The 15,704-nt window shown below is 31.0% G+C and overlaps 1 protein-coding gene across 1 annotated transcript in view; it reads right to left on the bottom strand.

The window, feature by feature from the left end:
• Positions 1-92: 92 nt before the first annotated feature.
• Positions 93-15,704, bottom strand: part of LOC106670439 (laminin subunit beta-1) — a 34,564-nt gene continuing 18,952 nt past the window's right edge. Inside the window, exons 13-34 of the mRNA XM_024230409.1 lie at positions 15,449-15,554; positions 15,209-15,364; positions 14,619-14,736; positions 14,177-14,304; positions 12,718-12,904; positions 12,489-12,635; positions 11,998-12,229; positions 11,761-11,915; positions 11,305-11,529; positions 10,840-11,039; positions 10,414-10,510; positions 10,164-10,355; positions 9,571-9,751; positions 9,297-9,481; positions 7,717-7,955; positions 5,724-5,909; positions 4,401-4,589; positions 4,095-4,258; positions 3,880-4,021; positions 3,498-3,656; positions 3,247-3,427; positions 93-1,011 (exon numbers count right to left, since the gene is read on the bottom strand). Coding sequence (XP_024086177.1) covers positions 872-1,011; positions 3,247-3,427; positions 3,498-3,656; positions 3,880-4,021; positions 4,095-4,258; positions 4,401-4,589; positions 5,724-5,909; positions 7,717-7,955; positions 9,297-9,481; positions 9,571-9,751; positions 10,164-10,355; positions 10,414-10,510; positions 10,840-11,039; positions 11,305-11,529; positions 11,761-11,915; positions 11,998-12,229; positions 12,489-12,635; positions 12,718-12,904; positions 14,177-14,304; positions 14,619-14,736; positions 15,209-15,364; positions 15,449-15,554 — 3,709 coding nt within the window. The 3' untranslated portion in view covers positions 93-871. The remainder of the gene's footprint in view (positions 1,012-3,246; positions 3,428-3,497; positions 3,657-3,879; positions 4,022-4,094; positions 4,259-4,400; positions 4,590-5,723; positions 5,910-7,716; positions 7,956-9,296; positions 9,482-9,570; positions 9,752-10,163; positions 10,356-10,413; positions 10,511-10,839; positions 11,040-11,304; positions 11,530-11,760; positions 11,916-11,997; positions 12,230-12,488; positions 12,636-12,717; positions 12,905-14,176; positions 14,305-14,618; positions 14,737-15,208; positions 15,365-15,448; positions 15,555-15,704) is intronic.

Consider the following 15,704-nt stretch of genomic DNA (forward strand, 5'->3'; position numbering starts at 1 on the left):
GGTTCTCCATTTGTGTGATAAAAACTGCTATAATTGGCCAAATAGAATGATAAACTTAATATAGGGAGAAGGGCTAAAATTAAAATAAAAAATAACACATAATTCTAGTTTTGATTTAAAATAGTAATCATAAAATCTGAAATACATACATCATCAATAATTGTTTTAATAAAAATATCTTCTGAGATTACTCTCAAATAAAAATTAAAGAGAGATTCTATTTACAAAAAAGAAAACGTACATACTAATAGGAGTTCATGGATGGTGTGAATTTTCACAAGAAACACTTGACAGTAGAATTAGTAGTGAGCCTAATTTTAATATTGATAATCACAGATCTACATAAAATATTGCAGATATGCTTTCATCTTTTTTTTTACATAATATATTAAATGTATTTCTCAAGGTCTTAATCTTTATTGATAAAAAATAATAAATTAAATAATATGCAATAATTTTTGGCACATTATTATTATCATTAGCATGTAAGCTAATAATAAATTTTTGTACTATAATTCATATAAATTTCACTTATTAAAGCTCAAAATATTGTTGGTATATAAACCCAATTATAAATATTATTTGGGTTAAATGTTCACTGACTGTAAAAATCATTATAAAAAGAATTCTTAATAAAGTAAAAACAAATTGTATAAAGGATCAAAGGGATATCAAATACAAATAGTCTGTTCATATTACAACTATTAAGTTAAATACTAAGTAGGAATTTCTTAAAAATTACAGAATTTTCGACTACACTAACAATCACAACACACTTCAACAATATTTAGTACAAAATATAATTCAATCTGGCAAAAATTGTCATTTTGGTTAGCAAATAAATAATTAAATTACACAATTTAAACAAATTTTAATTTTTACATTCCCTGTGGTGTTTTGCCTTTTTATTGATCTGCTTTGTATACTCCATTATTTGATTTGTCAAATCGTCTATTTTGCTTGTCAACGAAGCTAGCTGCTTTTTCTGTTTATTATACAATGCATCGGCATCTGTAAAGTAAATATATACAACAATATTAAGTGTTATAAAAGATACATGGGGACTGTGGTGGCTGAGATCACACTTGCAGTCCCGAGTTCGAATCCCGGCATAGCCCATGGATTTTTAATTGTGAATACTATGGAGAAAGTATTGTAAAGTGGTTTGACCCCTCATTTTTATGAAATTGGTGATAATGAGAGTAGATTATATATTGGAGAAAAGGAATATTTAGGTCTGTACGGGTAGTTTCATTGGACACTTGAAAGGGAGCGTCAAGGATTATTATTTATTTGAGGATTATAGATTGGGGCTCTTTGGCTCTTTGGATTCGAAAGATTATTGAAATGTTTGGCTCAACCCCTCACTTCCAATCCGTCAGTGCATATCTGCTTCACAATGGTGTTATAAAGCAGTCTTTTGTTTAAAAGAGGTTTTCCACACCATGGCTCCAATAGTGTGAGGTGTTCCTGAAGGTTTTCACTGGAAATGACTGGATCAGAGTTGAAAGGATTGTTGTATCGTTTGCAATAGGGTGGTGATGGTTTGAGATGAGGTGGGAGGTTAGCAGTATGGTACAGTTCAGAGGCCTGAACACTCTCCTGAGGTAAGAGCATTTATCAAAGTCGTGAAAGAATTCTGTAACATTTCATAATTTTTTGTCATTTAAGTCGTGTGTGAGGATTTCACGTATGTATTTAATCCTAGGTACTGCACCTCCATAGTTGGGAGGGGAATATGATGTTGACTGGAGGAGGGATCTTTTTGCAGGGAGCGAAGGTTATGTGAGTGGTTTTTTTCCGGGTTAAATTTTATTCGTTTTGTTTTCCACACCTCCAATAGTGTGAGGTGTTCCTGAAAGTTTCTGGAGGACTGGATCAGAGTTTCTTGAAAGATTGCTATATTGTTTGCAATAGAGTTATGGTTTGAGATGGGGTGGGAGTATGGTACAGTTCAGAGGCCTGAACACTCCCCTGAGGTACACCTGTAAGGATACAGTAATTTGGGGATGAAACTCGGAAGTACCAGTCAGTGAGGTAGCTTCGAAGGATAAGGTAGTAGAGGGAAGAATGACCTTGAGCAAGAATAGCAAATAGCCTAATTCAATCAAAACCCTGGGTTGCGTCAAGAAAAGCCCCAAAACAATATTGTCCTAACTCAAGGGAGGCATAAATAAATAACATGTACAATGCAACACTTCTGTACTGCTGAGTGGCAACTGAAAAAACCAAACTGATTGTCGGGGATAATTGTGTGGGAATTAAGGATTGAGAGGATTCGTTTTAAAATTTGCCATTCTAGAAATTTTCCTAGAATCAGTATAGACTCTATCAGAATAGACTGATGGGCCTGTAAGAAATAGGTTAATGTGTGTTTTTAAGTTTGGGAATCATACGGATAACATTGTTTCCAGGAATGAAGAAAATAAGTTGTGCATAGGACTGAATTAAATATATAGATAATAAATGTTATTTGTAAGGCTCACGTGGCCTCCTAAATTGGTGAATTAATATTAATATCAATAACTTAACAAAAGACTTGGACAACTATGAAGGACCGTGTTGACGGTCAACATTAAACTAACCTTATACAAGCTTTTACTGCGACCTCTTTGGACATACAGAGTGGAACTGTGGGGTTTCGCTAAGCCATCCAACATCCAGCGCATCCAATTCTTCCAATCAAAAGTCCTCAGATAAATCATCAAAGCTCCTTACTACATCACTAACCTCACTATCCACAATAACCTCAACATTTCTTTTATCAACAAACTGATCCTAACTCTAGAATATTGACTATTCTTCAATTATATTGTTTTAGCATCGTTTTTACTACAGTGCTATATAAATATTATGGATTTCCTGGGAGGATAGCAGGTCGAATCCAGGAGCTTTTTTAGGTTTTAGGTGGCACATTATGCTATCATAATACATCTGATGGAGAGAACAGTTTAGGAGGAAAAGATAAAGGGAGAAGAGAGTTTAGGAATTCTTCGATCTAGGACATAATTGGGATCTACGATATTGGCATGTTTGCTGAAGACAGTGGACAGGTAGGCAGCAAGATGATTGGCTTTCTCCTCGTCCAATTTGGACCAAAATCCGCTCAATGAAAAGGGGAGGGACCTTATGGTAAGACAGGATTTTCCTAGTAGTGACTCAGAACGACTTGTTTTCTATTATTAGTTGTTGAGTGAAACTGTCTATCTGAATTGAGTACAAAAATATATCCGTTGCTTAAATTACCTTTAAATTCACTTAATCTGGCATTAGTTTTCAATGAGAGCCTCTGTGCTTGATCAAGTAATTCTTGAACCCTCACTTTAGTCTTGTCTAAAATTGGAGGCTGTCGAAGATTTGTCACTTTGTCAAGGACTTTAGCATAATTATTTTTCAAAAAGTTCAATTTTTCGTCTGTATTCTCAACCTAGAAAAAAAATCAATGAATTTGTATGATTCTATCATCATTGGTAAGTTATCAAGAAAATAAATATTACTTGAGTTGAAACACCTCCGGCTTCCATCAGAATTTGATCTACTTTATTCTTATTTTGAAATATTTCAGTCTGAACACGTTTAAGCGCAGTTTTTAGTTTTTCAACATCATGTTTAGTGTAATTCAGGTCTGACCAGCCACTATCCGTTTCACTTACAATCTAAAATTAATATCAACTTATTTTCCTTTCATTATTAATATCAACTCTAATTTATATAAATAAATTATAATTTAGAGCAAAATTCTAATGAAACTGAGTTATCTTTATAGATTTTGTAATGCATAAATAATCTAAATTGCACACAAAATTTCATAAATCAATAAAAAGTATTTGCAAAGTATAACATATTTATATAAATAATAATACAAATTAATGATAATACCTGTTGCAGTTGTTTCTGAATTGTTGCAATGTCATCTTTAGCATTGTCTATCTTTGACTTTGCACTGTGTTGTGCTTTTTCAGCAGCCTGTAACTCGGAAATAACTTCCTGAGCTTTTGCCAAGATATCTTCTGCGTCTTTTCTACAAAATAATATACAATTAATAGTAGGACATTCTATAGAAAATTAAGTTATTAAATTTTTAACAAACTCACTTTGCATCATCAGATCTCATCTTCAAGTCATCGGCTTTTTTATGATCATCTTTAGTTGCTTCAAGAGTGGTATTGATATTAGTCAAGGAAGCAAGTGTGCTATTTATTTCAGAGGCCAAATCCTTGATTTGTTGTGGCTGCAGTTGAATGTGCATATTTACAACCTACAGTAGCAATTTCTAACTTGATTAAAATATTCGTGTATATTATTATATTAATACATTAAATCATTTATTGAACGGACATTTTATCCTGACAGTTGCTACTTAACTACTATGAAAATTATAATTTAACACTTATACTTACGCTTTCAGATATGGCATTGACCTCTGTTGGTTTCGCTCCCAATTCCTCTATGAACTTTTCAAGTTTATTTTTGACATCAACTATACCCATAGCTTGGGTTTCAAACGTTTTTTTAATATCGTTGACCATATCGTGAACCTTAACAGTGGCTTTATGAACTGTAGAAACATGTTTCATTGCATTTGATATCTGAAAACATAATAAAAAAAAACATTATAAATAAAATCTTCAATAATTTCAGTCTTACTAATTGGAAGTAGAATAAGTTTTTTTTTTTTTTTTACAATATATATCAATGTGTAATTCAGTGATGAAAGTGAAGTGAGCACACTGCCCAAAAGTGGTTCAAAAAGCGATTCTGGGAATGGCGGGTGGAAGATGAACCACAGTCTGCTAGACCTTTGTTTAGCATTAAGGGAAGCTATTGAACTTGATTTGGAGTCAAACATACAAGGAGCTCGCCAGTGTTCAACGTAAATGATAAAACCATTTGCTCTAGCTTACAACTTGGGAAGACAGCAGATCAAAACGACATAACAGTCTTCATAAAATGACCGATGGTAAGCTTCAGGTATAAATATGTGCATTACTTTCATGGTACAAAGTCGACATTTTTTTATTGGATTGTCACATGGGATGAAAAATGGATCTTATACAGTAACACCGGGTTGTACTATTGGCTTTCACCAAATGACCCTGTCCCATTGATATGAAACCAAACATTCACCAATAAAAGTGATGATTTGTGTTTGGCAGTGTACGGCAGGCATTGTGCACTGCCACATGGCCAGACCATCACCACAGAAATCTACTCAAGCCATTTGCAACGAGTATCTCTTGCTCTGGCCCAAAAACAACCTGCTCTTGGGAACAGAAAAGAAGAGTCATTTTTCACCAGGACAATGTGAGACATTGTAAATATATAATGAAGCTTTAGTTAGTCTTTCTAAGGAGTAGGAACTTTCCGCACTCTCCAGACCTGACCCCATCTGACTTTCACCTTTTCTTAGTAATGGACAATTGTGTGTTCAATAATCGCCAACAGCTGTAAATGAGCTGAATTTGTTATAATGTGGGACGCAAAATTTTATAAGAAGGGCATAAATAGGCTAGTAACTAACTGGGGAAAGAATAAAATATGTTTAAACTAATTTCAATTGTTACAATCATTAAATGCTTTAAACTAGCACAAACTTTTCTGGTTTCCTAGTAGTTTGCTGTAATTTTAATAATGAAATATTTTTCTTTTGAATTAACATTACACAAAAAATAAGACTTTTACAGTTGACACTTTAAATTATTTACAACTAAGTATTAACTCACATTACGTCGTAACCCATCAGCGTTAGATAAGTTTGCCTTTATTGATGCTTTGTATTTTTCAGCTATATCTAATCCCGCTATAACTTTTCTTACAGCACCATTTTCGCACGAGGCACTACTTCCACATTTATCGCACGCAGCTCCACCGCAAAGACCATCACAAGGATCCCCTCGACCATCACATATCTAAAAAAAAATATTTAATTCAAAACCATAAATTCCATAATTATTTACAGTATTAATTCGTAGCCAAAGGCTGTGAACATGTCTGCCATGTAGAGAAAGATTGCTCAACGTGTCCCACTTAATTGAAGGGTGCCATTCCTTGGCTCCATATAGAGAGAGTGTAGGTACTTGATGTAAGAATTGTGCTTGAGCGAGTACCTGGATCACCTGCTCCAATTTTTAGAGGAATCAGGGCTGGTTTACTTATGTAATACTTTATAGACATCTCGTCTTCTGTTTCTTTATGTTGAGGCTGAATGTATTTATTAGTGTGAATAGTGTAAGAGGGCCAATGATAGAATATTGAGTACTCCATCTACCCTCAATTAGATTAATTATATAATAGGTGTAGGGGTGATGGAGAAATTTCAAATATTCCACCACCCTAACTTAGTGAATGGTATGTTTGAATTGAGATTGATATGTCTGTATGTATGTGTGTACATCCATGTCCAATGTTGGGCTTATATAAATCAGTAATCAGAACCATAGTTCTTTTAACATGGATATGATTTTAGGCCAGATACAAAAATTCTTTTTTGTGCACTTGGGTTGGGTTAGGATTACATTAGGTAGGGTTAAGGTTCGGTAGAATTGGGTTAGGTTAAGTAGCGTTAGAGAATGTATATACAATTCTGGTAAAGTTGAGAAAACTTGCAATTTTATAAGAAAAGAATGGATAACCCTTTTTTAACTATTATGAGTAATTAAACTCTAAACAATAAAGAAAGGGTCTGTAGGTCAAAGAACAGGAAATCTAGGTTTCACTAATTATTTCCTGTCTCTCCTATGGGGAAAACAGTAAGGTCTTTTCTAGAGAATTTTTTTTAAAGTATTTTCCTGTTTTGTCTAGTTTATACCATTTTTGTAGAATCACTGTCAATACAAAAACTAGTTAAATATTAGTTACATCTAGCAGCTACACTAATACAGTAAATTTCCAAAATAATAATACTTGTAGGGCTAAAAATAATGTATAGCTATCGGGTTGTCCGGAAAATAATGCAGGATTTTAAGTTTTCATTAAAAAAAATCTATATAAAATATTCTGTTTACGTTTACAGGANAAGAACATTGCTTTAAAGTAACTAGTTTCTTTTTTTTTGTTTAATACCAAAATCCTGCATTATTTTCCGGACAACCCAATATATACGTCCTTATTTAAATTGATTATTAATTAAAATCAATTCTCAGTTTATGATATATAAAGATCATTTTATCATTTGTCTCTCCTTCCACATGAAATACTTTTTTTGCCAAGTTTCACTCTCACTGTAATAATTTGTTTAAAAATAAACAAATAAATCTTTGCAAAATGTCTACGCCCCTTTGGTTTGTCAAATCTGTTTTGGCTTCTGGGCATAAAAAAAGTAAAAAACAATGCCTGGATTAAAATACAGAGATTTAATGACTTTCATGATTGGCTGTGGATTCAAGCATGATACGAGGCTTCTCTCTACTTTATGAGGCCAAGGTGTATTTGTAAGAATAGACTTATGAAAAAATTGCTTAGAACAATACACAAATATATTTATGTAATTCTTTCAATGGTTAGGTTATGGTTAGGGATAGGTTAGGATCTTAAAACATTCCAATACATAGCAAACCTGGTCATCATTACCTAGAGGAGTACTTCAGTGTCAATTCATTAGAAAAAAACTATTTATGTTCGATACACAAACAAATATTTGAGACATAAACGAAGTTTTTTCTAATTTTTTTTATATTATTGTAACATAAAAGAACCTATGGAATAAATTTAATTTACCTTTTCATTAAGATCTGGTAGTTTTTTCTCTATGGTTGATAGCTCGAAATCTAGTTGTCCTCTCTTAGCTTCATTTTTATGTTCAGTACTGGTAAATGTTTCGTTGTCTTTATTTAGAAATTTTTCTGTTCTTTTACACTGTCTGTCAGCAGGAATCAAATACTGGGTTTCGATTTTTTTTTCAATATTGGACACATTTTTCGCATTAAGTCCTGCTTCTCTGGTTATATTAAGAGCACCTGGAGAAAAATAGTTAACATTTAAAGACTTGTATTTTTTGCAGGCTTAATTTTTATTTTGTTGGTAATAACTAGAGCCGGATTTGTATGCAGTTGCATATTCTTTCTGCTAACACTTACGACCATGGTTCTGCACATTTTTGCATATTAAAAGAGTATTGCATAAATTTGCAAATTTTAAGAATATTGGAAGTTTGAAACATTTTTGATTAGTAAAAAAAAAAAAAAAAAAAAAATGAAGCAACTAAGAACATGAGATGAAAACAACAAGAGCCTAAAATTTGATTTAAATCTCAGTTAACTCACCAGGAACAGAATATAAACAATCTGACAAATTATTTTGAAATAATTGTAATCTTTTTTGAGGTCCCTATTTCCTGGATGATTTTTGCCTTTCTTGAATAATTACTTTTTCTGGAGTAGTCAAGTTGTGGAAAAGGGCTACATTTGAAACACCAAAATCTCAGCCCACTTTTATATTTTCAACCTAGTAAAGCTAAAAATATGTCAAAAGTGGGAACTTAACTTTTTCTAAAATAGCAGGTTGGATTGTCTCTTTCTGACAAAAAAGAATTTGTAAAATCCCTGGTGATGCAGGAATTAGAGAAATTAACAAAGCATCCCTGACAAAAATACTTGATTGAATGAATTGGAGAAAATTAATGTACACAATAAAGTTGTTATGCAGGGAATCGATGATTAAGTTAAGTTCTTACAAAATATGCTCCTGTCGTCAACAATGGAAAGCCTTTTTGGAGGTACAAATGCTTGTTACAACGATAAAGCTGTCATTTTACAGATATTAACTTTTGAATGTATCTTCAGGTCATAATCTTAATTAGGCTTAATTATATTCTAAATTATGCAATTACATGAATGAGGTTTTTCTGTCCTATTTCCATTAAAAATGAAAATGTACTAAGCCAAAAAAATTATATTCAGGTTTAAAAAAAAACTTAATTATAAGACGATATTCATGCTATGTATTTTACTATTTTTAGAGCATATTATATGGCATATTTAAGGGTTTTTTAGTGCATATAATATTTTAGATTTGATTATGGATATTATACACCATATTTGAGGATTTTTATTGCATATAAATTCAGGCTTTAGTAATAACTTTTGATTTGATAAATTTAAGCAATAAAGTGATAAATAAGTTACTAAATAAGCTATAAACAAAAAAATATACTAAGCAATATATATTTTCTGATTCTTTAGGTGTGCCTATCTATGTTTGTTTATGGTTATATTATAAAGATTAAAAATCACAAAATTAATTATTAAAATTAAAAAATATAAAGAATTAATTATATTGTTTTAAATATCTGTTATTACCTTTTAAATATTTTTCCTGCAGATTTGTAGAATTGTTGCTTAAATCGTTGGTCATCTTCTTCAAAGCCTCCGTTGAATTTTCCAAACTTGATAGCACCATATTGGCATAGCTGACATTATATATCACAGCTTCTACCTTATTCTTTAAATCATTTACTAAATCATTGGTGACATTAATTGTAGAACTAGAAATAATGTTAATTATTATAACAATGAAGTCTTTAATTTAAAAAATAAACTATTAAAGAAAATACAAAATAAAAAAAAAAACAACCTGTAGTTGTCTACATCCATTTTTAAATCGTTTAATTTCATGACATTGGATTTTGTGTTGATTAGAGTTTTATTAACTTCATCAATTTTATTGCTTAATCTGTCGAAAACGATGGCATTGTAGCCTGAGGTTCCAGTCTGTCTTATATCCTTTGCTTCTCTTGTAATGTTTTCAGTTTCATCTAAGGGTAATTAAGCAATGATGGATTATTTTACATGTGTCTATTAATAAATGAACAAAATGAAATAAATTGAGATGGTTTGTTTCTCAATTTGAGTAATTAATATTAAATACCTGAGGTCAATGTGATATATTTTTTTACATATTTCTTTAATTAATAATATGTATTATAAAAACAATTGTAACTGTTCTTATTGGTCAAATACCAAATATTATTTTTGTATTAAAATATTGGTATCTACATTATACTTTATGTTATTATTTTATTATTGTCAGTGTTTAATATTTCAATGTTTTTCATACTTTAAATATCCTTAGTCTTTCTTGTAATTATTGTAATTAAATGGGCTATTGCCCATATATAAATAAATCAATGTGCTAAAACAATACCGATATAATTTAGAATTACAAACCTGATAGACATGTTATTGTTAAGTCCCAATTATCAAAACAGTCTCCACATTTGTCACATAAGGGTGCTTCGCCACTAAAACCCCTGGAACACATATTACATTTTTCTCCAGTAATGCCTTCTATGCACAAACAATGGCCTGTCGTTTGATTACACGTTCCAGTTACTGCTCCGTCAATATCACAGTCACAAGCTGAAAATAAATTGCAATTATTGATGATTGTTTTATATTACAGAGAAATTATGCTTACGGAAACATTCCTTCTTCGGATCTCCCCAGTAGTTGGCCTGACACTCGTTGCATTTCATACCACCAAACCCGTCTCGGCATTTACAAGCACCGTCAAACTACAAAAGCTGTTTTTTTATTTGTGTTAAATTATTATTTACAATTTATTTGAATACTTGTTCAAGAAAATTTAGCTAAAAAATACATTTGGTATTCATTTTAGAAAATTCCTACCATTATTTTTAACTTTTCATTTTAAATATAGTTGAAAATCCATTATATTTTGTGATCTATTGACCAAATTACTTCTTTCAATTAATTAATTTTTTTATGTAAGTAATAGTTAAAAAATAGAAAAACAGATTAATTTTCTTTTTTTTTTCAATTAAGAGAAAATGTAACAATGTGTAAACAAATTATTTTCTCAACACTAATAAATTACACTCACCATGTTACAGTCTTGATTTTGAGACCCTACGGGGTCACAAGCACAATGTACACAACCTGTACCTCTACCGATTAAACAATGTTCTCGGGTGCATCGGTCACAATTTTTCCCTTCAACATTGGGCAAACAATGGCACTCCCCTGTCACAGGATTACATGGACCCTTCGATGAATCAGTACCCAATATGTTACATGGGCATTCTAAAAAGTAGAATAAATTAATTTGTAAAAAAAAATAGCATTTGAGATAAAAAAGAATACTGGAAGTAATTAATACATGTAATCCAATATATTAATGTTCAAAATAATTAAGATTTAAGAAAAATGTCGAAGTTACATACTTGCAATATTTTACATTTTTGTGTAGAGATTAGTGACCGTTAATCGATATCTGAATAACTATTTTACATTTTTTAACTTTGAATTAAGGCTTTAATATAAAAATTAAAGAAATAAATAAACTCACTTTGGCAATTATGTTCTGAGGCGTTCCCAAAATAGTGAGGTAGGCATTGTTGACAATTTTTCCCTGTAGTATTGTACAAACACTTCAAACATTCGCCAGTGTGTGGATGACAATTTCCAGGCTGAGAAAGATCGGTGTTATCACTGCAATTACAAGGTTGACAGGAACCTCCGACTCTTTCGGGATGTCCAAAATAGTTATCGTCGCATTTATCACACCTCGGTCCTTAAAGAAAACAAAAGTCCTCGTTCATTAACAGTCATTTTCTTCCTCTCTCAAGTAGTAAAAAGTATCAATTTTTCTTAGCGCTAAATAATAACTAATCAAAAGAAAAAAATTTTTTTAGAAGAATTTCATAATATACATAAATAATAACAGCCTATATAAGAGAGTTTCAAATTTTTTTTAAATAAATCAGTATTTTTTCTATAACACGAAATTTCAAACTATACATACCCCGATATCCATCTTTGCATAAACATATAACATCATCTTGTGAGTTTTTCACACAGGAAGATGCAAATGAATGGCCAGATTCTATCGTGTCTGGACAGCTACATGGTCTGCAAGGAATGTCGTTCATTGGCTCACCGTAATAACCATCTGCACATCTACAAGACAATGTACAATATAGAAAATTTTATTATTACATACAGAGGTATAAATATTACAACTTTTTTTTAATTAACATACTTATCGCAATAGTGTCCTGCTGTAAAATCCGTGCAACCTATGCACTCTCCTGTAGTCCCATTGCAAATATGAGCGTGTCCGTTGCATTGACACGGCTTGCAATGAGGAAAATCCCAAGAACCAGGTGCGCATTGATCGCAACTTCTTCCATAAGTACCATTGTTACAATTACACTGCCCTGAGTAGGGGTCACAAATATTGTCTTTGGCACCGACAGAGTTGCAATCACAATCTAAAAATATGCATTATTCCATTTTAGCACAGTATTTATTACGGATGTTTCTTTTGATTTTCAGCCAGTTTTAATTGTTTTTAAATGAATATTAAAATTAGACAAAAATGTGTGATTTGTCCTTTGAATTCATCTTTAAACTTAATTATTTCATTTAAATTTGAAATAACAAGTGGGAATTCCAGGAGTGTGAAGGCTCCAATTTCCCTACAATTTAGTCACTGACACCCATAAAACTCACAAAATAAAATTGAATTACCTTTACAACCATCACTTTGGAAAAAGCCGTATGTTCCTTCAGCACATTTGTCACAAGTCCGTCCAATGACTTTCGGTTTGCAGAGGCATTTTCCTCCTAATGAATTACACAGCGTACTGATTGAACCAGTCGCATTGCATTTACATTCTGAAATTAAAAATAAAATTACTACAGTTTGTCTTTAAAAAGAATAGAAGAGTATTTAAAAAAAGTTGTTTTTACAGGTTACCTGGAGGGTTTTTGAAAACTCTGATAGAAATACTAAACTGGTGTTCCTTACATACTTCAACTGGTTCCTGATGAGGTAAATAGTACTTTTCATGGCAGCCTAATTGAACGTATGACCTTAGCCTATCTCTATTCTTTGGAGTTTTGGTGAAAATGTCAAGAGAATCTACTCTAGGTACTAATACAATCTAAAATAAATCAAATTAAAATGTTTAGTTTTGGCAAGTTTGGAAAATAGTAATAAAATAATGAAATGAATGATGATACAAAAAAAAGTGTAAAAAGATAAATTAATAATAAAAAATTATTTATAAGGAAGAAGAAAAATAAGAGAAAAAATCCAATGAGATAGATGAACAAATAAAGATTAGTTTTGTTACTAGCTAACACAAACCTGAGGATGACGGAAGTAAGACCTTCTAAACATAATTAAAATTGTTTATGCCCTCTGAAAAGGGATTAGTTTAGGTCTAATTATTCATCAAATTTAAAATTTCGTATTTTGACAAGATGTTTTGCAAATTTTAAAATAGTAGAAAAATAGAGTACATTTAATTTAATTTATTTTATCTTAATTATTACAAAGGGAAGCTGCAGTTCAGACTGCTAGGAAAATTTGTGATGTATATTGTGATGACTAAAGACCGGATTTTCACGAAGTAAAACTTGCAAAATGTGCAATAAGAACTTAGAAACATATATAAAAAGTGTTAAGGCATCAATTACAAATTTTATTTACCAGGTAAAAACTACCATGTAATATGGTACACAATTAATGTCTCAAACATTGTTTATGATGTGACGTTTTATTTTGTAATGGACTGATTTCATCAGATCATTTTTTACACTCAACATGTACAAATATTCAATTAATGTTACAGTTAAATTTAAAAATATACAACTAGATTAAAAAAGTTAAAATTGTTAAATTTAATAAAAATTGAACTGAAAATATATTTTGTTCTTCCTTAAATAAAATTAATTTTTATTTGTTTTAAAAATGTTTTGTACTAGGAAATAAAATTTTAAAAAATTACTAAGCCACCAAAGTCCCACATTGCATGCAGTTACATTTCACTCTTGCCTGAGGAGAGTTTAAAAAATTGCCATCTGCTTCGGTTCCGGGTAGCCCTGTAGCCACTGCTTTGAATTTTTGGTATTACAAACTTTACAGACATTATTTTTAACTGGTTCTGCTTTGTTCCCAAGGTGAAAAATGAGAAATACGCAAGTAATGGAACAGAGCAGATCGGCGTGGAAAATTCTAAGAATTGGAAGTTGAAAACTTTGACAAAGTCCATTATAAAAAAAATTAAAAAAATACATACAAATAATACATGCCAAGTTTCCTTTAAAATTTACTGTTATTTTCATAAAAATAAACTTTCAAACATACAATTTAAACAAGTATTTATCAAATGGAATAATGTCTTTAAATTTTTTAATTAACTTTGACTTACCGAATCAATTAATATAGTTGGTGCCTGGCCGTAAAGTTGATTATTACTAGAACTGAAAGTCAACTTTAATTTATAGGTTTTCTCACTTTCTAGACATAAAGGTGTCGAGGAAACAGCAAATGAATTATCTGTTTAAAAAAATAAACAATTAAGAAATTATCAAGTTTTTTATTAAATAAATTTAGCAGTAGCAAAATTAAACAAATTAATAAAGTAGAGAGATAATGAGTGGAACTTTTGCAATCATCTATACAAAGAATATCAAATTTAGTTTAATGTGAATAACAAATGCCTTTTTTAAATTAAAAATCATTTTAAAAAAGTTCTACAAAATCCAAATTTTTAAACATAGAGCCATTCATTTTCAATAAATGAAGTTAATTCCATCCTACTTATTCGTCATTGAAATTACTGATAATTTATCATATTTTTTCATGCTTACCTGGTTGAAAATAGAGTTGTTTTTCATCATCATATTCATTGACATTTGAACACAAACCAACAGGCGTATCGGGCCGTGTTAACTGAGCGGTTACATCGACTAATTCGTCATTTTTAACCTACAAAAAAAATTGCAAATAACATTTAAAGTATAAAAGTATAAAAAAAATATATACAAAAAGTATAAAAAGCAAAAACTTATTTTTTTTAAACATATTTATGAAAACTGGAAACACTAAGACTCAATTAAAATAAAACCGACAATTATAATAATGTGTGTGGTGTTTAGTGACCGTTAATTAATGATTATTTGGAGATCATGAGATACAGTCTGATGTAACCCCCTCTACACAGCACAAAGTAATGACAAATTTACACAGAAAAAAAAACTTTGAGCCCTGAAGATGATCTCAATAAAGATCGAAATGTTGGCGCGATAAAGAAAATGGTTTTCTAAACCTACATCAAACCAGACCGCATCTCACAATCTCCAAATAATAATTATAATAATATTGTTATATTTACTAACTTAAAAAATGTTCATTTGGAAATGTATTTTGTATCTATTTTTAAAATTATAAAACTTCATACCTTATCATGTCGAACGATCAAATCATATTCCATGGAATTAGGAATATTGTCAATTATGAAGACTAATTCGCAATTATCGTGCACTCGTGTAAAACCAGAACCAGTCCAATATGGAGTTCCCTCCCTGGGCCATTCTTTTACTTCCGGTTGACAATTCTGTTAAAAAGTTCACAACAGATTAGCATATAGAGTTTAAAGTGTTGATTGAGAAAAAACAAAGGGTTGATTAGGATCGCTCACATCTGAATGGTTTGCCACTTCCGCTTCGTATACCATGTCAATATCTGGGAGAAAGTAATTCTGATCAACCTCATTACAAGTACGTCCTGTCAGATGAGGGTAGCACCTGTAATTAAACGTAGCAAAATAACAGACTTTTATCTTTTCAAGCGACACTTGTACAACCCCCTGAACGTTCTATAGAATATAAAATATAATTTTACTGTACATTTGTTCAAAATTCTTGGGGGGGATACCTTTTTTTACAACAGAAGGA

This window comes from Cimex lectularius, unplaced genomic scaffold (genome assembly GCF_000648675.2).
Source record: "Cimex lectularius strain Harlan isolate CLEC.00 unplaced genomic scaffold, Clec_2.1 scaffold31, whole genome shotgun sequence".
In the NCBI taxonomy this organism is placed as follows: Eukaryota; Metazoa; Arthropoda; class Insecta; order Hemiptera; family Cimicidae; genus Cimex; species Cimex lectularius.